The sequence below is a fragment of the Guillardia theta genome (assembly GCF_000315625.1).
Source record: "Guillardia theta CCMP2712 unplaced genomic scaffold GUITHscaffold_126, whole genome shotgun sequence".
Taxonomy (NCBI): domain Eukaryota; class Cryptophyceae; order Pyrenomonadales; family Geminigeraceae; genus Guillardia; species Guillardia theta.
In genome coordinates this window covers 119,830-142,209 of record NW_005434548.1, presented here as the reverse complement: position 1 = coordinate 142,209, position 22,380 = coordinate 119,830, and the positions used below count along the sequence as shown (strand labels likewise).

Below are 22,380 nucleotides of genomic sequence, written 5' to 3'. Positions count from 1 at the left end.
ATGTTAGAGACGTTGCTGATGATGTGTTATGGCGGCGGTGATAGGCATGGCACATCGCCCTGATTGATGCTCTATGCAACCTGAGCAAATGATGAGGCACGGATGTCTACGCTCTTTCATTCTCTCGAATATGCTGGGAAATCTTAGGTGGAGACTTGAGTTGTAGTTTAGCTGAGCTTGTAGTGCACCGTTTGTGCTGCCTGTTAGTGCATGATGAGGTTGTTTCCCCATGTGTCTCTTCCAAAGTGTTTCAAACTTGCGCACATCGAGATCTTACATGACCGCAGCTTCTCTCCGTCTTCACTCCTCCTCCCGGCATCTTCCCTGTTCCTCATTGGGTAAGGACGGCAAGGAAGGGAGAGAGATGCCTGATGCCAGTATAGGCTGCCATCACCGACCGTGAGGATCGTCTCACCATGGAAGATGGTGTTCCTCGTCGTGACTTCTGGGGGGTACGACAGCAACTGAAATGATTCGAGAATTACTGACAGATTCTTCTTCTCTTCTTCTCTGCTTCCGCTTTCTTCTTCTCTTCCCGCTGCCATTTCTGTCTTTCAACGCCCATCCATAATGATCTCCTCCGTGCTTGCATGTTTCGTCAACTTTCAGACGGTAAGAGCTCATATGGATGTAGTCTGACTCTTCTTGACTTGAACTTCGCAGTACTGGGATCCTCCAGTCCAGCACTTGTGGGGAACCGTAAGGGACGAAGAAAACACTTGAGCCGGTGATGACGATTTTTTGGCAGTACACCAACCCCATCGAGTCCACATAAGCGCGGCAAACGTTTTCTTCTATGAAGGTGGGGGCGATCCAGTCGGGAAGTTTTGTGCTTTCCTCTGGGGTTGTGGGATGAAAGACACTTCATTTCAGAAACGAGTTAACATAGTAGTTGGTCTTGTCTAGTCTATTTTATTCGATTGTTTTTACAACAATTGAAGTTTTTACATCTCACTGGTCCTGTATTCGCAATTGTCTTGTGTGGTAATCAGCGGTTTCATTCACAAAAGTACATAATCAGATACAGCATGTACATATGTGCATCTAATCCATCACAGTGTTCTATCTCGATTTACATCGTTTGAACCGGCAGACCATGGCAAGGGACAATTGATCCGCCATCCTCTTGCTCTCCTTGTGTCTGGCCAAATCGACATCCTCTGTCACTCTCTCTGGAGCCACTCCGAGCTCGAGCGACTTGAGGAACTGCTGCTGCCGTCCTATCACGCTCCCTGGCCTCACCAGCCGCAGCCACGCGATGGCCTCGTTGGCTCTGAAACGATGCGCCGCCATCATGTAAACAGCAATCAGAGTTCCAGTCCTGCCCAGACCCGCCCGGCAATGCACAGCCACCGACCCCTTCTCATCCTTGCAGATCTTGAGGAACTTCTCCACGATGGCACGAGGAGGGGCAGTGCAGTCCTCGAACTGCAAGTCGTAGTGTCTGATCCCCTCCTTCTCAAACTCAGCGGGATCGTAAGTCTCCGGCTCGTTGAGACGGACAACGGCAGTGACGCCTTTGGCCTTGAACGCCTCTACGCACTTGGAGGGGCTAAAGGCGGTCGGATCCTCCTTGAACTTTCTCCTCACGTCAGGGCCTCGGAAGGCGATGAGCTTCGGGCAGATGACGTGGAAGTCAAAACTTGGATGGTTCCACCGTACGTAGTCGTCCAAGTCGAACTTGTCCAGATTGAACCAGCCCAGCTTGACTGCCCTCAAGAGCCCGCGGAGGCAATCGAGGATGGGGAGGTCGTACTCGGAAGGGCAGTGAGAGGCATCTCGGTAAGGCTTGATGGGAGACGCTTTCATCCGCTGGAAGGGAGCATAGGCAGCCTCTGGGGTCAGACCCCGACGGAGCATGATGTAGGCGCTAAGGAGGAACGCAGCGTTGGTAACAGAGGATGACTCATTCTCACAATAGTAGACGAGGTGTCGCTGCTGCAGCCGGGGCTCATTCATCTTCTCGTCTACCAAGACACAGAAGTGATAGAGGGCCGCCAGATTGACTGGTCCGAAATCATGACAGAAGGGCTCATAACTTTCCTGAGCCTCTGACGAGAAGAAGAAGAGCTTCGGCTTGTCTGTGATCTCCCTCTTAGTTTGCTCATCATCTTCATGCACAGTGAAAGAGAGGCGGCCTGGGAGAACAGGAAAGATCTTTCCAACTGACCATTCTTCATCGAACGTTCCCCATACCGCTGACGAGACGTCTGAGAACATGTTCCTCTTGTCCGCAGCTGGAGGTGTGGTCGGCCCGGCAAGTCCATCCAATGGTGGAGGCCTGTGGGAAGGATGGGACAACATCTGGCAGGTGTGGAGAGGACTTCTTGCTTCTGTATTCTGCAGATCTGACACCACGAGGGTTGGGCTTGGTTTGCGATGTGCAGCCGGAGGCTCAGGAGAAACGCACAAGCCATCACCGAACACTTCATCCTGAGTTGTTGCGATAGCAGAAAGTTCCATCCAAGATCTTTGCCTTGAGCTCCAGTCCTCAAAGCTTCTGGGCCTTGCAGAATGAAGGGGAAATAAGGGGGCGGTATTTGGTACCGCACTATTCGAGTGACAAATCTGTCCCCCAGACATCATCCCGAACGTTAGGACCGCGTCAGAGGCGTTTGGGTTGGGGAAGAGGGAAGGAGAGACTTGAGGATGCAGGGAGATATTGAGGTGAGGGAGAAGGAGGCAGGAGGAGGACGGAGGAGTAGCAGCGCAGGGTACGCGGCATGGCGCCGCTTGCATGTTGAATCTGACGCGCTTGCCTGTGCTGCAAGAGGGCAAATCAACCTGTATATCAACAGCCGGGGTAGGGTGGTGTAAGAAGGGGTCTTGATAGGGGGGTCATTATGCTCCAGTAAATAAACTATATTTCACTAGAACGCCAATCAATAAACAATTGATTTGACTGTGTACGGATTTGATGCTGTTTTGTTGAGAACCAAAACTTTACAGTCTATAATACAACAAAACTGTAAACGTATTGTGACTCACTGTGACATGTAGAGGGGGTTGTTCCACGTCAGTTGGAGCAGAAAGAGGGGTGGGTGGAGGTTGGACAGGGAAGGAACGATAGTAGTCCTGTGGTTCCAGATTGCTTCTGTAAGCCTATTCTTACAACACGCTTTTTAAAACGGGGGTGCAGGTATTAGAGGGTGGGGTGGTGATGGGAGGGGGTGGGGAGTGTGTGAAAAGGGTACAAAGTATCCTCAACCCAGGGGTTTGATTGAACATGAGTGGGTAGTCAATGCATGAGGTCTTAATAGACAGTTTCAATCTTTATAAAGTATGATGGACTAGGGGTACTTGTCAATGTCGGGAAGGGGTGGTATCGGGCAGCAAAGTCAAAGGTTGTCCTTTGCTTTCGAATCATATAAAACTAGTTTTACGAAAAAGCATTTCGGAGTTGAACTCCAGGGTCCATGAGAACATGAGATATGCATACCTGAAATAGTTTGAAACGACATACAAATATTTGAAATATAGACGATAACATATTTGGAATTTTTCTTTGAACTGAAACAAGAGGTGGTCATGTGAATTCGGATTAGGAGGCATGCTTACAGAGTAGCTGTAAGGCTTGTGGAGTGTGGATGCGAAAAGATGTCTTTTCGTTAATTAAAGGGAAATATATCATGAGATTTTAATTGGATTGAGAATGCCTTCTTACTTTATCAGCAGTTGGTCAAATATCATCAAATTCTTGTATACAGTTTCAATAATTCAGAACACTATTTCGAAATCAGAGACATAGGAAAGCCTGTAAGCCCTTGGTTGTGGACCTCGTGATCAAATGACAACCGATCGTCCTATCACGGATCCTCCCAACGGACTTCCAGTCGGATGGGTCCGTGAGGGGAAGCGGGTAGTGAACTTGTCCCCGAAGACAGCCTCTGAGGCGGGTGATAAAAACTTTTGATGAGTAACTTAAAAACCGTTAACACTGAGCGGGCCCGCCCGGCCGGCTGGGCGGCTGACGGTCGGACCGTACGTGACGGCCGCGACTTCACTGAGAGCCCGGCGTTCGAACCTCAACTTCAGCCAACTCCGGCTGAGGCGTGGTGTTCTTGCCCGCCTGTCTTTTCTCTTCTCAGTGACTGAGCCGACGGGCCGCCGTATCGGCGCCGGCGGCCCGGCCGGCGCCGCCCGCCGGCGCGCGCGGCCCCACGGACGGACGTGCCAGGCGGCCCACTGGCTGCCAGGCGGGGCGGCCCACTGCCAGGCCGCCGCCACGGACGGACGTGCCAGGCGGCCCACTGGCCGCAGTCACGGTGCGCCGCCCGCACCGTCGCGTCCGACTCCGAGCCTGACTCCGATTGTCGGCGGCGGCCGCCGGCCGGCCCCGGCCGGGCCAGGGGCGCGGCGGGCCCGGACCCCCGGTACTCAGTGACTACTGGTTCACACCGTGATCATATGTGTCCTGTCAGTACTACACGGTCCGGCGGAGTCCTGATTGTCCTCGGCGTACTCATTTGCCGCCGCAGTGCAACTTACAAGTTAAATCAGAGTAGCCTAGTAGGTTCCAGGCTTTGCCGGGCAAGTTGCCAGTGGTGACCAAAGAAGGGCCTGCAGCCGGCCCCCCGGCGCTGGCGCCGGGCGCGCCGGGACGCCCCGGCGCCGTACCGTACCCCGGGCCGTGATCGGACCGCCGGTACGGCGGCGCAGCCGGGCGCGTCATTGGGCCGCCGCCGGTGACTTTCGCCGTGCGCCGTTGACGCCGGTCGCCGGTCACGGCGGGCGGAGGCTTCAAGTCCTAGGGTTGAGTGACTACCGTTAGTACGGTCACTGCCACGGCTGAAAAAAAGGACGGTTCGGAAGGCTTCGGCGGCGCAGGCATGTGCCGTGGCGTTCCACGGCGGAGACGGTCCGGGGGCCGGGGCCCGTGTGGCAGTGCGGTCGGACTCAGTGTGACCGGCCCGGGTGAATTATGGGAACCGTGGTGGTAGTGATCAGGCTACTGCCACCGGGCCCCCGCGAGCTCCGGGAGGCACTTAGTCATGCCGCCGCAGTGCCATAATGATCCCGGGCCCGGACGGCAGTGACAGTGCCGCCAGTGCCGCCGGCCGGCCGCCTTGCCAACCGTGACCCGGCTGCCACGGAAACTTTCAATGAGTGGCGCCGGGGGCCGCTTTACAGGCGCCTGAGTCACTGAGTGCGACAACAAAGTTCATTTATCCCGGCACCGGCGTACAACTTCGATCACTGCCGCCGCCGATCGCGCGGGCGCCGGGACTCTCCGAGGCTCGCCTCGGGTCTGAGTCAGGCTGGGCCGCGCCGCTTGAAGTTCCCGGCGGGCCGGGGCGGCACTGCCGGCAGACGAACTTAACGGCAGTGGCCTGGCAATCCCCTCACCGTCAGGCTGATCCGGGCGGACTACAGCCTGACTCGCCTCAGTTGGGAGACGCCACGGTCCGATCGCCGAGTCGGAGGTCTTAGCTGATCACACAGCAGGACTTCTTGTGCACCTCCGCCGACAAGCGCTGAATCTGATCGGTGTGAGAGTTAAGCATCTTTCCTTGGTTCTTGAGGTTCTCCTGCATGGCAAGGTGATTCTGATTCATGTGCAGCTCCAGCTCCAGCATCCTGAAGCCTCGTCAGCACCTGCCAGCCCCCCTCGGTACCTGCGAGCGCGCTCACCTTCGCAAGACCACGTCGACGTTCTCCTGCTGCTTCTTCTGGATCGCTAAGAGCTCATCCAGCTTCGAGCTGTCCTGCCCTTGGCTCTGCTGGCTCCCTTCCTTGGACTGATGCGTGGAGAAGCTCATGATCTGCGCAGGTGGGGACATGCTCTCGGTCATGGGGGAGCGCTGCGACTGCTTCGGGGTTGACATCAGGTTTTCAGTTTCTGGCACAACCATGTCAGCAAGAGACCCTGCAGTCTCATCTCTGACCGATTGAAAGCGCCTTCACTGCCGGTACGGTCCTTCCCACTCCATGTTCAGGGTCCTGCGGGGTAGCCGCTGCTCCAACAAGAGCCCCGTCCTCCGTCAACCCTCCCTGCTCCATCGCCGCCCTCTGCTTTCGCGGCTCATCTTGGAGCAGCTACCCGTCAGCCTCCGCCTCCAAACCGTGAGGCCTCTTACCGGACGACTGCGTCGGGTTCCTTACGCTCATAGCGTTTGCCGTGATCGTCGCGCTGTCCTCAGGAAGCCCGTTGGCCTCCTCGTCTATCCGGTCATCCTCGGACGTGATCTGGAGCTGGAAGGGGCTCGACGGCAGCTCGACAGAGTTGACAGCCGTGGTAACGTCTTCGGTCGCGTCCGAGGAGAGGATCTGCCAGCAGCGTCAGGTCGGGGCTGGCAGGTCGAGTGCCCGACATGTCCGTTGGTGGCGATCGTGTCGTCGTCGTTGGGATGGTGCCTTCCATCAGACCCGTTGGACACCTGCTGGTTGTGGGGCCCGGCTTCACTGCGCGTCTTGTCCTTGCTCGCCTGCTGAAAGATCTCGCCGACAATGTTGTTCATCTCTGAGAAGGCGTTGTAGCCGGACGAGCTGGGAGCCGAGGTTGTGCTGGGGGACTGGCTTCCCTGCGACCTCGCCTTAGGCGAAGAGACGATGATGTTCCCCGAGGGGCCTCGCCGATGGAGCCGCACGCTCCTCTGCTCGGCATCGAAGGCTGCAAGGAAGGCTTAAGACAGGAGCAAGCAGCGGCTCTCCCCCGTACCGCTCTCGATCGTCAGATGCACCGCGCTTCCCAAGGGGCCAGCAAGCATGCTGGCGATCTCCTCTGCCCCCTTGTGTCGGATGTCAACTCCGTCTACCTGTAGCCTCTCTCACGACCCTCAGCCTGCCGTGAGCGACTTGCGCACCATCAGGAGCCGATCGCCGACGTGGATTCTCTTGCAGTCTGAGGCGGGGGAGCCCATCATCACCTCCGAGACTGACACGACCGAGTTGCTGAGAGGTCGTCAGAGCATCGCCAGCGCAAGCTTGACTTCGACTTGACCTGTCAACCATGAACTTGGCGCCGATGCCAGCCTTTCGGGGAGCGTGGTAGCTGTTGAGCGACACAGGGGTGCCTGTGTTGAACTCCTGTGCAGTTCCGTCACCTCGAGCTCAACGCTCCCATCCTCCTCCTGCTCCTTCTTCCTGCTCCTGTTCCTGTTCCTGTTCCTTCTTCCTGCTCCTGCTCCTGCTCCTGCTCCTGCTCCTGCTCCTGCTCCTGCTCCTGCTCCTGCTCCTGCTCCTGCTCCTGCTCCTTTTTCCTGCTCCTCCTCCTGCCCTTGCATCCTGCTCCTTCTTCTTCCTCCTGCGTCCTCCTCCTGCTTCCCCCTCCCTCCCCTCCTTCCTGATCCTCCCCTCAACCAGGTAGAGCAGTACCTTAGATACCGGCGAGTCACTTGATTTCAACAGAGGGATCCCGCTGCCGGGGCTTGACACTACCCCGTTGCTACTTAGGGTTCTGCTCCAACATTCAGAGGTCAATCTTCACGCCCACCTGCTGCTCGTACGCTGCGTTGCCCTTGAGCAGAATCTCCACGAAGGAGCCAGGGTGACCAAGGATGAGGTCGATCACTTCGTCAGAAGTCTTCCCTTGCATGGAAACGTCGTTCACAGCCAGGATCGTGTCCCCCACGAAGATCTGCTACCCCGTGAGCCCCGCGCTCTGTCCTGCAACATGCTACGTGACCTGCCCAGTCTTCTCTGCTGGCCCCCCGGGGAGGAGGGAGGTGATGACGTGCTGCCCTTGCTCGTTCTGGGTGAATTTGATCCCGATGCCCACGTATCCAGGAACAAGGGCATGCGACGAGTTGAGGGAGGGAGGCAGCCCACGACGAAGAACAGGAACAAGTCTGCGACAAGAGAGGTCCGAGCGATGATGATGAAGACATGAAAGATCAGAGCGATGATGAAGAAGACAAGAGAGGTCCGAGCGATGATGATGAGGACAAGAGAGGTCAGAGCGATGATGATGAGGACAAGAGAGGTCAGAGCGATGATGATGAGGACAAGAGAGGTCAGAGCGATGATGATGAGGACAAGAGAGATCAGAGCGATGATGATGAAGACAAGAGAGATCAGAGCGATGATGAAGAAGACAAGAGAGGTCCGAGCGATGATGATGAGGACATGAGAGGTCAGAGCGATGATGATGAAGACAAGAGAGATCAGAGCGATGATGATGAAGACAAGAGAGGTCAGAGCGATGATGAAGAAGACAAGAGAGGTCAGAGCGATGATGATGAAGACAAGAGAGGTCAGAGCGATGATGATGAAGACAAGAGAGGTCCGAGCGATGATGATGAAGACAAGAGAGGTCAGAGCGATGATGATGAAGACAAGAGAGGTCAGAGCGATGATGATGAGGACAAGAGAGGTCCGAGCGATGATGATGAGGACAAGAGAGGTCCGAGCGATGATGATGAGGACAAGAGAGGTCAGAGCGATGATGATGAGGACAAGAGAGATCAGAGCGATGATGATGAAGACAAGAGAGGTCCGAGCGATGATGATGAGGACAAGAGAGGTCAGAGCGATGATGATGAGGACAAGAGAGATCAGAGCGATGATGATGAGGACAAGAGAGGTCCGAGCGATGATGATGAAGACAAGAGAGATCAGAGCGATGATGATGAGGACAAGAGAGGTCAGAGCGATGATGATGAGGACAAGAGAGATCAGAGCGATGATGATGGAGTTTTCGGGCTCACCTCGTTGGGTTTTCCATGGGGTTGAAGGCAGGCGTAGCCTCTGCATCGGCTGCTCTCAGTCGTGAGTGAGGCGGGTCAGTTTGAGCATCACCACCGCTGTCATGTCCCGGGAGGATCTGGAATCGAGACTTGGAGTCTCCGGCAGTGAGATCAGAAACCTTGAGCTCGTCGGTCTTGGGGGAGGTGCGCTCCGACTGGAGTCAAGGGAGTCAGGTAGGAGGACAGTAACTGTGCATCCTTACCATCCGCTTGCGAAGCTCCGCAGCGACCTCCCATGCTGGTCGTTGTTCGGAGTAGTCGCCTCGCAGCTGCCTATAATGTAGCGCATGGCAAGGGTCAGCATCGCCATCACTGTACGACATCTCCTCGACGACCTGCGAGCTGCTGCTGTCACCACTGGGCTTGTCTTGGTGGGATACCCCGCGTTCCTCCTGCACCAGGCTCAGACTCCTCCTTCTGTCAGTGGGTTGGAACCGAAAGGTCGGCCGAATGCTCGACGGGATGAGGATATCGCTATCGGAGTCGTTGGACTCAGACATGCTAAAAGAGATTCAAGTCAGCTCGTCAACATGTAGCTGACGTTGTTGGACGGGGATCGAGACTTGTGTTAGCTTTGTTGTTGAATGATGTTGTCGACAAAACATGAAAGAACAACAACAAACATAAACAAGATTTTCACATCCACTCAAAACAAGCAAAAAGGTGAGGGGCATGGATCAAAGACTGGAGCAAGCTGATGATATCTCTCTGAGATGCTGATTGATAGTCCCATGTGAGTTGTACATTCCATGAAATCCTCAGGTTGATGCATATAAACTCTCAACAAGTTGACACCCACTATCCATGGAGGGAGCAGAGCAGTTCAACGGTTGGAGTAGGACAACGAGACCAGGCCCTCAGCAAAGGTGAACTTGTGCTTGTAAGTGGAGACAGAAGGGGAACTAAGGGGATTGACGCATCGTATTTGAGAAGAGAGCAAGATCAAGACAGCAGGAGCTTGGGGCAAGACGCTGATAGCAGAGCAGGGCTGCTGTTAGCTTCCAGCCACTCCCCTCATCTGACATTTTTCCATCATCTTGCAGCCATAAGCGGTAGTTTCATCTCGCCATTTTGGTCAGTCTTTGGCTACTCCCTGTCGTACCCCCTCAGAACACCTACCCTGATTTTTGAAGTCATTCTATGGGGTGGTGGGGTCCCTTCTATGAAAGTCGGAGTGGTACCTACGCCCTCGGCCGAGGAGAATCACAGAGTAACGGTAGAATGGTCCGACGGTTATACCCCTTAGTGTTGCCCGTTACCGTCAGTGGTACGGCAGTGACCGGCCGCAGCCGGCCGGGCCGGGCCGCCGTGACGGTGATCGGCGGGGGCACCCCCGGCCGGGCCGGAAAACCGTAGTGACGCGGAGCAAGCCTGAATCACAAGTTCAGGCCCCGCGGAGTCCGGCGGTTGCCAGCCGGGCCGCCAAGTTTACTCAAAGGACCGGGCGGGCCGGGGGCGGCAGCGGGCGCCCGCCGCCGGGCCCCCGCTCGGCGAGTCGGCCGCCGGGCCGCGTGCACTGAGCCTCCGCACTGGTCACCGGGTGACTCCGAGCTGCCGGATGATGGAGGGGTGGTGTCGATAAAGGGTCTAAGGCCGGTAGGGTCGTACCTCCACCCCACCCCCCTGGGCCTGATGGCTTTTTTCTCTCCTGTTACATGTCAGAGCAGGGGTAGTCGAACATTTTGAAGGCACCTTGGGTTACATGGCATTCGTAGGGGTTAGGGTCAAGAGAATTAGATGGGTAGGGTTAAAGAAGATGTTTCTCCAGACCCGGTACTTGCCGAGAAATTTATTCTAAGTAGATGGGTAGGGTACAAAAATTGATACCTTAGGAGGTATGGTACAAAGAGTAAGTATGGGGTCATGCTTTTTCAATGGGGTAGGTGGTCAATGATGCTCGTGGGGTGGGGTGGTGGGGGACGCATGTGTGAATCAAGGGAGGCGACGATGGTGTGAGAGGAAGAGAAGGAGGAAGAGAAAGACGAGAGAGAAGAGAAGAGGAAGAAGCAAGGAAGTGGACGAGAAGGAGGAACAGGAAGGGGCGACATAGTCTGCTAGTGGCTGAGCAAGGAACGGTGTCTCTCGTACCTGTCCTGTACCCTAGAGGAGTAGAGGATCATTTGACATAGGGAGGAACCAACGACGTCGGTGGTGTTGGCGGATGAGCAGAACTGCATCGAGATAGTCTGTTGACTGCAAGGCCATTCCTGGAGCAGAGGCAATCCGATTGCATCCCTCCATTCGCTCGCACCGCGCAGGTCGCACAAGGAGCAGGAATTCTGGGATCGAATTAAACTTGATTCTTGGAGGGTTTGCCGGTGAATAGACATCGGCCCCCGAGCAAGCAAGGACTGGAAGTCGTCAGAGAGGCACATAAGAGGAGGATAAGTTGATACAAGAGGATCAGATTCGAGATTGGTCGTGCCATTGGGGACTATCGCCATCGGCTGTTGCAGCGACGAGTGAGATTGGAGAGGGTTGAAGTGCACGAGACATTGAACTCCATAGCTGGAAGGACGTAGGCGACAATGTTAGATAGGAACCGAACATCGCTGCTGCTTGTGCTGCTGCTCTCGTCATGTGTGTCCGTGCAAGGACACGCTGGAGACGGACTGGTGATGAGGATGAGGGGAGGGACGGGGAGAGGCGGGCCTCGCGGAGGATTTCGTAGCAAGGGAGGAAACTTCAAGTGGCGCCATCCGCACGTCATGTTTGAGCGGGTGAGTGAGAGGGAGCGACGGCATGCTTGCAAGCGTTGAGCCACGTGGCAGGCGAACAATCAGCCGAATCCGAAGCCAGCTAGAGAGTCGTTGAGGAACCGGAAGACGGTGAGGCGCAGGGGGCGACAGCTCCGAGCCGTAAAAGTCTAACCTGCCCGCCTCAGATCCTCTCGACAGGCAAACAGACGGCAACTCAGACGCCGCACCACGTGGAGATAAAGCGATCCCACCAGTCATACTACATTCGTTTCAACAGCAAGCGCGGAAAGAAGTGAGGCTCTCCTGCCTTGAGGCTCTCCTGCCGTCGGTCTCTCACTCCCTCCTGTCACTGCAGGATCGTGAAGACCCTCATGAAGGACAAAGCTTTCCTTCTCGGGGCTGGTGCGAAAGTGGAGCTTGACCCGGACCAGTTCAAGTATGACTGGCGCGACAAGATCAAGAAGCCAAGAGAGTTGAAAGTTGGGCTGTGAGCTTTTGACTTGGACACCTTTCCTTTGTTGACACCCTTTGCAGGAAAGGATACGGAAAACCGCCGTACGATTTCACCAACAGATACCTTGGAGGCCCAAAGCAATGTTAAATGTCGAGACGAGGAGGAAGAGGAGGAAGGATAAGGGGGCACAAGACGAAGGGGAGGAAGAGGGAGGGGGCACGAGTTCGCCATCACGACAATCAACGAGCTACATCACAAATGTACAATCTCCAACATCTTATGCTTGCGTCGAAACAAAAATGTCAAAAAACAGTCCATGGCTCTCGCCACGAAGCTGTCCGGCATCCCTGACTTGGCCTCCCCGTGCCTGACGTTGGTGGCTCGTTCGCTGAGACGAGGGGCGGGAGCTTCAGCTTCGAAACCCCTGGAACACCGGCGAGCGCATCATCGACGACCCGTTTGAGTTCGTCGGATGGTTAGTCTGATTTAGGCCCAGCGCATTCCCTCCGAAGAAGGCGGAACTGAAGCTCGGCGACTCCAGTATAGCGCTCCCTGTGCCTTGTCAGCACCCACCTGATACTCCCGCCATCCTCACTTACCCGCCATCATCCCCATCTCCTCTGCAAGCTGACCCATCTCGCCCCGACCACCCTGTTCCTGCGTCAGCTGCGGCAGGAAGCATGTCCCCTCACCTGAATCATCCCTCCGACTGGAGAACTCCATGTGCTCATGGCTGGATGCGCGGCAATCTCGGGAGGGAGAGTGAACTGCAGTCCCAACGCCGTCAGCTCCTCCCTGACGCGCTCACCCGTCTACCTCGGCACTCTGAAGGAACTTGACGAGAGCAACCTGGTGTTCTGGTCACGAGATGGGAGGAGCAAAGGGGGGAGCTGACCTCGAAGCTGGACTCATTCTTGTACTGTTCGAACCTGACACATTCCAAGGTCACGCTTTGCTTCCTCTCCTCCCGTTCTCTCTCCTCCCGTCTCGCGCATGCATCCCCCAACCTCTTCCCTCTCCAAACTTCCCCCCGTCCTTGCCCCTTCATGCCGCAGCCATTTTCCCACTTGCATCACCTCTGAACAGATTCCTCGGTCAGCCTGGAGTTCCTGTCGTATCTCTCTGGCGCACGCTGCCGGGCGATGGCGTCTATCATCTCATCCGAGCGGTACATCATCTCCTCGAATGCGTCGCTGCCTTGCGAGAGGTTGTGGATCTTGTGGCTCAAGAAATCTTCCATCCTGATCGACTCAGGGCTGAAAGAGTTTTGCTGCTGGGGGTACTGCTGCTGCTGCTGCTGCTGCTGCTGCTGTTGGTACTGCTGCTGATGTTGCTGATAATATTGCTGCTGCTGCTGCTGTTGGTGGTAATGCTGGTGCTGGTGCTGTTGCTGGTGCTGTTGCTGGTGCTGTTGCTGTTGCTGTTGCTGTTGCTGGTAATGCTGCTGCTGCTGCTGCTGCTGCTGCTGCTGCTGCTGCGGCGGCGGCGGCGGCGACAGATGGTGCACATTTTGATTCATGGCCACCTGCTGTTGCCGTTGCTGTTGTTGGTGTTGGTGCATACCCTGTTGGGGCTGGTGATGATATGGTTGACACCCATACTGATCTTCATGCTGCTGTTTTTGACAGTGCAAATCCTGTTGACCATGTAGTCCCTGATTCTGTTGCTGTATTCCATGCTGATGGTGCTGGTAGTGCTGAGACCCGTACTGGTCCTCATGCTGATGTAGTTGATATGACCCACTCAGCTTCTCATGCGAGCCATTGTGCGGGTTAATTTGCTGCTGCGGCTGCGGCTGCGGCTGTTGGAGGTAGTGCTGCTGTTGGTGTTGGTACTGCTGAGACTCATACTGACCTTCATGCTGCTGCTGCTGCTGCTGCTGCTGCCAACTCTGCTGGTCATTTAAGCCAGGTGCTTGGTACTGCTGCTGCTGCTGCTGGTAAGTGGGAGAACCGAAATGGCCTTGTGTTGGGATGGGCTGGTGCTGCTGGTCCTGGTGCTGCTGGTATTGCAGGCTCTGCTGCTGCAGCTTTAGCGAACAGTACTGCTCTTGCTCCTGAATGATCTCTTGTTGATACTGTTGGAACGGCGAATGCCTTTCAGAGTTGAAGGACTCAGGGCCGGAGGATGAGTTGAAGGAATTCATCTGGGACTGCACAGACTGCAGGGTGACAGAGTTGGGAGGAGAGTTCTGCAGGAAGTAGCGGCGCTGTAGGAGGTTGGACACGTGCTTGGCCAGGCTCTCCATAAGCCGAATCTCGTGCTTCTCCATCTTGTCCGGCTTGTCGTCGATGACGCACAGCGTCCCCACCTTGTGCTTCTGCGCGTTATGCTCCACCTCAAGTGGGATGCCACAGTAGAATCGGATCTTCGGATCGAGCTGCACCAGGGGGCTGAACTTGAACCGGTCGTCCTTGGTGGCGTCCTCTACCAGCAGCGGACCGTCTTGCAAGATCGCGTGCCCGCAGAAGGCAACATCCCTGCTTGTCTCCCTCTTGGGCATCCCGACGCGAGACTTGAACCACTGCCTGTCCTCGTCCAACAAACTCACAAGTGCAATGGGCTTGCGGAAGCACATGGACGCGATCTCCGTTATCCTGACGCTCCAGGTGAGATTAAATTTCCTCTCCCCTCCTCATCGTCCCTCTTCATAGCCAACTCCTTGCTTCCCTCTTCCTTTACCACCCTCCTCGATCCTCACCTGTCAAAATCGGCCTCCGGCTCCGAGTCCAAGATCTGTGCACAACAGAATCAGCTGGTGAGAGAGGAGGTGTTGTCTCACATTGATCATCTTCAGCACCCTCAGTCTTTCATCCTCATTCTCCGGCATCGGCGCCCCGACATGAACTCCATGACCGATCTCCATGCACTCGTCAGCATCGATGTCCATCTTCAAGCTTTAGCTGTGAAACTGACAACTATGCAAGGAGGAGCTGATCCCTCAGTCCAGCAATCTGGCCAGCACGCGCGAGTTCATGCCAGAGCCCTGGAACTTCAAACATCGAGTCATTCCAGGCCGAGTGTTTGCAATTCAGGTAGAAACGACCCTCAGGTGGAGCCGACCATCTTGACAAGGCAAGTAGGGAAGGTTTGCAACATCGACATCAACACGGGGATGAACATCTTGAGCTCATGACATCTTGAGATGAGCACCTTGAGCTCATGACATCAGATCATTGGGGAGACTGGACGAAAGATACGAGGACAGTGCGAACGATCAATTGAGTTTAGGTGAGAAACAACGATCAATTGAGTTTAGGTGACAAACAAGCACGATATATCTCGACTCATATGAAATCACAGCTTTTCCTCGTCAGAGCATCCTAACATCCCAAACTTAAACTTGATTGTTGAGGGGTTCATTTCGATTGGCCTTTCCTTACATCCCCTCACGCCCCCTAAACTTCCTCCTATATGCCATCCAACTCTTCCTGTCTCGTCCAACATACTTCTCTCTCACCATACCTCTCGCATATCGGCCCTTCCTTTCTTGCATCAAGAAAGTGGCTCCCTGTCTTTGCTTATCTCTTCTCCATGCCTACTCCTCCTCTCCTCCCCCCTCCCTCTCTTCCCTTTGCCTCCTCCAGTCCATCGCTGCTTCTTTCAATGCGGGTGATCATCAAAAGCTTGTCCCTTAAAACAATTTTACAATCTATAAATGTTTTCCTTAAAAAGTTTTGTTTCTCCGCCGAGGCAACTTTTCAAAATGTTGACCATTTATCAATCAAGTTCTCCCTAGTTGAAATGTTGAGAGAGATAATCGAGGAAACCTTTCAAATTTTGGTCGATTTAAGTGGTCGGTATTTCTCTGTGACAGCGCTGTCATTAATTTTTAAAACCTCTGGTCTTCAGACATCCCCTAAAAGAAGTCTACAAGCAATTTTAACCGAGATAAAATGTTTTTGATCACGGAAGCGCAACACCACCCCCTCCCCCTTATAAAACATTTTGGAGATATTAAAATACATATTAAAATACATTTTGAAGAGTATACAATGTTTTGTACAAAAGGTCAAATTTCCTCATCCCCACACATACCCCAACGGGGGATAGCCCCCAAGACTTTGAGTAAAGTTCCCACAACTGCGGCCCGGCCTGGCCCGGCCCTGGCCCGGCGCGGCGCCACCGGGCCGCCCGGGGCCTCCGGCGGCGAGGCAGGGCCCCATTGAAGTTACACACTGAGACTCCTGTTCTCAACCTGTTAGGTGGGGTAGTTGTATCTCTGCCACCGTACCCGTACTCTTATAGTTAGTTGAGGGGGTGGGAACAGTCCTTCTGGGAAATGTGTCCATTGAGATAGGGTAGGGGTATTATCAGAGTCATGAGAAGAGGGTGGGGGTGATTGTGGTACTGCACGGTGGTAGGGTCCAGTTAGGACAGTTTTAACACACTTTGAGCCGAGGGTGAGTGGCAGAGGATCAAGTTCGGAGGTGGGGTGGGGGTACATCATGACCGGGGTGGGGTACAGTGGAGTTCGTACTTCACACGAACATCCGACCCTCCGATTTTGTCACCCAGAGATTTTTTAGGGAATGGTAGTGGGGTCCCTATGTTCCGTTGCACAGGAGGGGTGTTTTTGAGGGGTGGGTGGTATAATGTGGGGGTAGTACACCCCGATAGGTATATACTGGTGGAGTAACTTAGAATGCAGGTACCCCATGATTTCCAATAGTAATCTGGGGGTAGGGTGCGGGATAGGAAAGTAGGGTCGTCGGTACTTCGGATTTGGTAGCAGTGGAGAGGGTCATTTTGATTAGGCAATAAATGAAATAAAGGGGGTGAGGGTGGTAGGACAGGGTCATCACAGAGGAAAAAGGGGGTGGGATGTTTTCGTCGGTCCTTTAAAGTCCACAGGAGCTAATAAGCTGATGTTGGCTATTTCGTGCACTTGCTGAGAAGTATGGTGGGGTAGTATGGGAGAGGTACTTCCATGAGGGTGATTTGAGTCGACAGATAGGGTAGTCAAGACCAGGATTTGAATTTGTGCGAGGAGGGCGAAGGGGCAGGGGTGGGTTATCTTAGAAAGAGTCGGAGAATTAAGGGTGGGGTGAGACAGGCGAGGATGATGTGGTGGGTAGTAGTGGAGTCGTAACTATCCACTTTCACCGGTATCTTTTCCTATTTCAAATAGTCCACAGGTGGGTGAGGTAGTCACTGGTGATTGTACATATGGTGGGTCATTGAAACATAGTAGCACAACAAAGGTGGGTCGGTGACCGACCAGGTACCCATTCGCAAGCTGTTTATGAGCACCGGTGGGCTCTCGCGTGCACGGGTTACCCCAATCTCACTCACCTGGTGAGTGGTGGTAAAGTGAGGTTGTGAGAGTGGAGGTGGGGTGAGACCGAGCCCTATCAGGATCAAGCATACGCTGGAATCAGAACGGGTAAGAAGAACACAAAAATACTTGAAAATTGGGGGTAGGGTGATGTGCGACGCGGTAGACTACCAGGGTAGTCTACGTGTGAAGGGTGCTGGGTGACCACTCTGCAGCAATAGCAGGGTGATCAATTCCAAGCCAGGGGTAGTCGGTATGTGGGGTAGGTAGTCGCTGGACAGGGGTGTGGGGAAGGAGCTATGGAGCGAAAGAGGAGGGGTAATCTGAGGGGTAGTCGATGGGAAAGGAGGGGGTAGAATTTTTTCATCGGCTAATAGCCGATTTATAGGTTAAGGCCACGGGCTAGGCGCCTTCCTCCGCCATGGCAGACGCAGAAACAGAGAAAGGGGGGAGGGAGGAGTAGATGAAGGAGCAGGGCAGGAACAGGCAACTCAGTGGAGCATGCTACACATAGATGTAACACTTTGAGGCATCAGAGCCATGACTCGTCGTTGCAAAGCGATGCTGCAAGGGGTTGGGGGCGATTTGAAAACTGCGAGATATCGATTCGTCGTGCTTGGCGGAACTATCGACAGCCGGAGTATTTTACGTGGGGGTGGGCATTCTTTAGAAAACGACAAGAAAATGAGTGATGAGGGACAAGTAGAACGCGTATCTCGTGAATCTATGTCTTTGACGGTTTTGAGATTTTTCAAGAATGTTTTACGTGGGTTGCGACGCATGTCGCTCGGATGCGATGTCGGATTTCCCATGATCGATCTACTTGTGCTCGCTCTAGATTTATGTTCATAAGCTCTCACGTTTTTGTCCATTCAAATCTGAATAGCTGCATAGCTATTGCAAATGGACAAAAACATTCCTTGTGTTGCTTCTTATCATGCAATATGTTGCGATCACGTGGCTCTGTGGAATGAAACAGTTTCATCATCTGTTTTTGTCCACACTTGATCACATGAGTTTCTCTGCTCCCAAAATTTCACATTGTGTTTGATTGATGGAATTGTTTCATATATCATTCGACATGAATTTTCGTGCATGCTGCCCATTTGTTCGCAAACCCTTTGCAGGGTTGATTGCCTTTCCTGAATGACAGTTTTGTTGTTTGCAGAGTCTTACAATCTCCTTGTAAAAGTTGCACTAGCAACTTTTCACTTAACCTTCTGCATGATTTGGTGATATGGACGAAGGCATAATGAATCTAGATTCGGATTCAATGTTTTTAAATGATCTCTTCGGAGATGACCTGGATAACGATGCAGTGCTTGGCGATGCATTGGGGCAGGGCGATGCTAGCAGTAGCCTTGCTGAGTTTGAAATGCCAGAATCTCCAGAAGCTCTTCTTTGGGGTGGGGGACCTGGTACCAATGAGCCAGCAACTAGTGCACCGCAATCAGCAAATCGCTCGATGCAGCAGACGCAGCAGACACCATCGCAGGGTCATCCACAAATGCCGATGGTGTCTCAATCGCAATCATCTGCTCATATGCAACAGTCTTCGAGCCAACTTCCCGTGTCGCAGGTTTCATCGCAGGCAGCGAACATGACTAGTGCATCGCAGGGGATGATACAGACAGTTGCAACTAATAATGCGAGCGCAAGGAATGCGGTTGGTCGTCCTCCGAGTAATAACAAAGGTTCTTCTTCGACTGGTGCGGGGCGCGGACGGAAAAACAGCACTCCGAGTTTGACCGCCGCGTCTCCTGCAGATGACATGCAAAATTCAGGCTCGAATCAGCTTGACATGGGAGGTGCTCCAGATCAAATGAGTGGCACACCTCGAAACTCTATGTCGCAAGGAATGCCAGTAAGCGTGATGATGTTTGCTTTGTTGTATGCTGATTGTGATTTTCGTTGCAGAGCCAATCACATCCTGGCATGATGCAGAATCAGCAGTCGATGCCTGGTCAAGTTGGCATGGGTCCAATGTCTCCATCAATGAATCAGGGGCAGATGGGTATGGGACCAGGAGGGATGGGTATGAACCAGGGCGCAGCAGGAATCGTGCGGACCCCGTCGGGCAGCGCACCTTCTCCTCATGGCATGCAGGGTGGAATGCATCCTCATGGTATGCCTTCCTCAGGATCAATAGGAGGGCTCCCCCCAGGTATGGGCGCTGGGATGCCACCGCACGCACATGCCCAGTCGCCTCAGTTTCAGCAGCAGCAGCCATCCCCGCAGCAGCCATCCCCGCAGCAACAGCAACAGCAAATGATGCACAATGCTTCTGCTCAGGTTCAGTACATGCAACAGCAACAAGCGGCTCAAAGGCAAGGTATGCCGCAGAACCCATCTGTTCACCCACAGATGCAACAGCAGGTAGGGGTGCAACAATCGCAGTCGTCCATGCAGCCAAATGTACATGGACAATACCCTTCACAAGCTCCGGTGGGACAGCGTCCGCAACATACTATGATGGCCAATGCCCGTGGACAACCTTCGCCCCAACATCCTGGTCATCAGTACCAGCACGGAATGATGGCGCAGGCTGCGCAGTCACAAATGATGCAGGGCCAGCCGTACGGACAGCAGCAACAGATGCACTCGCAACAAGGGTCAATGCCGCAAGCCCCTCCTCAGGCTGCTCAGCAGTCTCCCCAGCAGCTCCAGGCTGGCTCGCCTTATCATCACCAAAGCCAAATGCCAGGCCAACACCCTCAGTATCAACAGCAGCAAGCCTCTCCCCACCAGCAACAATTCCAGCAGCAACATCGAATGCCGAATGTAAGGACTCCACCAGGCCCAATAGAGAAAGATAAAGAAAGCTGATTGTTTGCCGCAGGTTCAAGTTCAGCAACAGCCTACACAGCAGCAACCTGTAGCTGGTGCTCCTGCGCAGACATCACCATCGATTCATGCTAGCAACAGCCAACAGATGGGACCTCCTCCCTCGCTGCAAAGCGTTGGAAATCGGCTGCAAACTTGCCATTCGAGAATTTTGGAGGCCTTGCAACGCTGTGCTTCTCTCCTAGCAGCTATAAGGTGGTTTGTTTGTGAGAAACTAGAGCGTCATTGACTGATGGTGTAGGAGAATCTGTCCACCTGAGGCCCAGATGCAATTGCAACAGCAGATGCCAAGTTTGATTATCGAGGCTGCGCACCAAAATTTGATAGCTGCACAGCAAGATCTTGCTGCTCTTGCCAGATCTTCAGGATCGAATCCGGGTGCATCTCCAGCGATGCCTCCTCAAGGCAATCAGATGCCTTCTGGATCGGTGCATCATTCCTCGATGCCAGTTGGGGGTTCAGGTCAAATGGGATGGGGGAGTGGACAGGGGATGCCAATGCAACAACAAATGCCTCCAGGACAACAGATGCCCCAGCCAGGTCAGGCAGGTCAACAAGCGCAGCCTACTGCGCCGCATCAAGCCTCACCTCAACAGCAACAGCAGCAGCAACCGCAGCAGCAGCAGCAGCAGCAGCAGAATCAGGCTGGTCGTGGGCCTGGCAATGTGATGACACCAACTGGAGGAGCAATGAATCAGGGTTTGCAGTCCCCGATGCATTCGCAAACACCTCAGGCAATGCAAAACTCGGCTAACAGTTCTGCCAATCAGCATTCACAACAAATGATGCCGTTTCAGAACAACCAGATGCAACAAAGCCCTGCTGTCCAACAAAGTCCGACTTTGCAGGGTAGCCAAGGGGCACCCCAGCAGCAAGGGGGACAGCCGCCTATTCAACCGGGCATGCCAGGCAAGCAGGAATTCCCAAACGGTGCTACACAAGAATCCGATGAAGATGATTTGGTTATCGTCGGAAGCATCGGAACATTCAGCTCTGACCTTCCACATGCCCGTGCTCACTGCGTAAATCGACCTTTCAAGGCGAGATGATGAGCTCGATGAAGAAATTCTCTGACGTGGTGTTGTACCAGATTGTGAAAGATAGGGTTGGTGTGGAAGGAGGGAACAACGAGACATACTGCCCGAATTGCTTCTGCTATGTGTGTGATTTCAAAGCTTCCGCATGTCAGGTGAGAGAACCTAGCTGTATGATTCATCATGGCTTCTAACCTGGCATCAGGGCTGGTTGAGAGTGGGACATTGTCATGCTCATGACAAGGACCCATACTGGCGGGCTTTGCGAGAATTTACTCGTACAGAGATGCTTTCGAACAGCCCGTTGCTGCCGGCGTTGGGATGCGACGAAGCTGCACAGATGGAAGCACATCGATGGTGTGTGAATGGCCTGCTAGCGTTCCATCGCTACCGTGATGGTGATCCGGGACCTGGTGGCGTCTTCAATCATTCTTTCCAGCATGTGACAGACGTAGCCTCAAGGTAATCATGGTGGGGAGGTATCTTACTTTCGTTCTGATCAGACTGGCAGTGCCATGAAAGCGATTGTTGGTCACCTATCCGGTCCCAAGGGCCCACGCACAACTCTTGCAGTACTAGACGGCATTACCTCTTCCATTGTCATCAACACATGGCGCCCTGGTGCAGCTCAAGATGCCAAGCACAAGTGGTGCAAAGGGACATACGCGGCCTACAAAGCTATCATCGAGCAACTGGAGAAGTATTGGGTTCTAGCCATCGTTCACACGTCGACACGGAGCGTTCCTCCTCAGGCCTTGGCGATCATGGCTCAGAGACTGAAGCGACTGAGCAAGTTGGCCGCAAAGGAAGTTGCTGGTGGAACTCCACAGATGTCTCACGTTCCTTTGACACATGCTGTGAGTGCGTGTGAGCGAGGTTGGACGCACCCTGTGGTAGTCTCGATCCTGGAAGGCCAGTGCAGGGAGATGGGACAACGTGAGGCGCAGACTCTACAACGAGCTCGTTTGCATGTTCTGGAAAGAGCGCAAAGATGGAAAGAAGCGTACCACTATGCTATCTTTCATGGGCACGTGGCCAAGTCTTTGGCTTACATGGTGATGTGCATCTCTTTTTCTGTCCTTGATTTTGTCTGATCGTCTGCGACAGGTACGGGCCGGCAGGCATGCAGAGGTTCTCCCCATGGTCTTCGGCCAGAGCGCTTTAGCAGGAGGAGGCAAGTGCGTGCCAGTTTGTGCCGAGTTGGCCAGCTGCAATCAATCGGACATTGCAATCAGGCTTGCAATGTAAGCGCCCCCTTGCGTTTTGACCTTGCTGAGCATTGCTGTAGGTACTGCGCGTTTGGGGATTATGAGAAGGAGATTGGCCATGGTGACCAGTTGATCCAGAACAGGATGCCGTACGTTCAGTGGCTGGTAGAGCACGTGGT

At 54.0% G+C, this 22,380-nt stretch overlaps 6 protein-coding genes across 6 annotated transcripts in view; 2 read left to right on the top strand and 4 right to left on the bottom strand.

Moving 5' to 3' along the window:
- Positions 1–1,197: 1,197 nt before the first annotated feature.
- Positions 1,198–2,082, bottom strand: GUITHDRAFT_45586 (hypothetical protein; the record flags this gene model as incomplete). The annotated part of the gene is made up of 1 exon (XM_005822389.1): positions 1,198–2,082. A coding segment is annotated over one exon (885 nt), but the record flags the coding sequence as incomplete, so codon positions are not given.
- Positions 2,083–5,148: 3,066 nt separating this feature from the next.
- GUITHDRAFT_155491 (hypothetical protein) lies at positions 5,149–6,020 on the bottom strand. Its single transcript, XM_005822388.1, has 3 exons — positions 5,886–6,020; positions 5,632–5,839; positions 5,149–5,577 (listed from the first exon to the last, which is right to left on the bottom strand). The coding sequence occupies exons 2-3, from the start codon at positions 5,823–5,825 to the stop codon at positions 5,427–5,429; spliced, it is 345 nt and encodes a 114-aa protein (XP_005822445.1). The 5' UTR covers positions 5,826–5,839; positions 5,886–6,020; the 3' UTR covers positions 5,149–5,426.
- Positions 6,021–7,615: 1,595 nt separating this feature from the next.
- On the bottom strand, positions 7,616–8,626 carry GUITHDRAFT_79832 (hypothetical protein; the record flags this gene model as incomplete). The annotated part of the gene is made up of 1 exon (XM_005822387.1): positions 7,616–8,626. A coding segment is annotated over one exon (1,011 nt), but the record flags the coding sequence as incomplete, so codon positions are not given.
- A 2,586-nt stretch (positions 8,627–11,212) lies between these two features.
- GUITHDRAFT_118379 (hypothetical protein) lies at positions 11,213–11,984 on the top strand (the record flags this gene model as incomplete). Its single annotated transcript, XM_005822386.1, has 5 exons — positions 11,213–11,404; positions 11,456–11,512; positions 11,569–11,675; positions 11,739–11,870; positions 11,918–11,984. The coding sequence occupies 5 exons, from the start codon at positions 11,213–11,215 to the stop codon at positions 11,982–11,984; spliced, it is 555 nt and encodes a 184-aa protein (XP_005822443.1).
- A 2,056-nt stretch (positions 11,985–14,040) lies between these two features.
- GUITHDRAFT_79822 (hypothetical protein) lies at positions 14,041–14,703 on the bottom strand (the record flags this gene model as incomplete). Its single annotated transcript, XM_005822385.1, has 3 exons — positions 14,041–14,434; positions 14,539–14,573; positions 14,620–14,703. Coding segments are annotated over 3 exons (513 nt in total), but the record flags the coding sequence as incomplete, so codon positions are not given.
- Positions 14,704–18,428: 3,725 nt separating this feature from the next.
- Positions 18,429–22,380, top strand: part of GUITHDRAFT_146478 (hypothetical protein) — a gene marked incomplete at both ends in the record, with an annotated part of 5,750 nt that continues 1,798 nt past the window's right edge. The window contains 12 exons of the mRNA XM_005822384.1: positions 18,429–18,533; positions 18,695–18,809; positions 18,900–18,979; positions 19,033–19,896; positions 19,955–20,154; positions 20,201–20,387; positions 20,422–20,499; positions 21,050–21,148; positions 21,199–21,455; positions 21,505–22,048; positions 22,101–22,237; positions 22,282–22,366. Coding sequence (XP_005822441.1) covers positions 18,429–18,533; positions 18,695–18,809; positions 18,900–18,979; positions 19,033–19,896; positions 19,955–20,154; positions 20,201–20,387; positions 20,422–20,499; positions 21,050–21,148; positions 21,199–21,455; positions 21,505–22,048; positions 22,101–22,237; positions 22,282–22,366 — 2,751 coding nt within the window. The remainder of the gene's footprint in view (positions 18,534–18,694; positions 18,810–18,899; positions 18,980–19,032; positions 19,897–19,954; positions 20,155–20,200; positions 20,388–20,421; positions 20,500–21,049; positions 21,149–21,198; positions 21,456–21,504; positions 22,049–22,100; positions 22,238–22,281; positions 22,367–22,380) is intronic.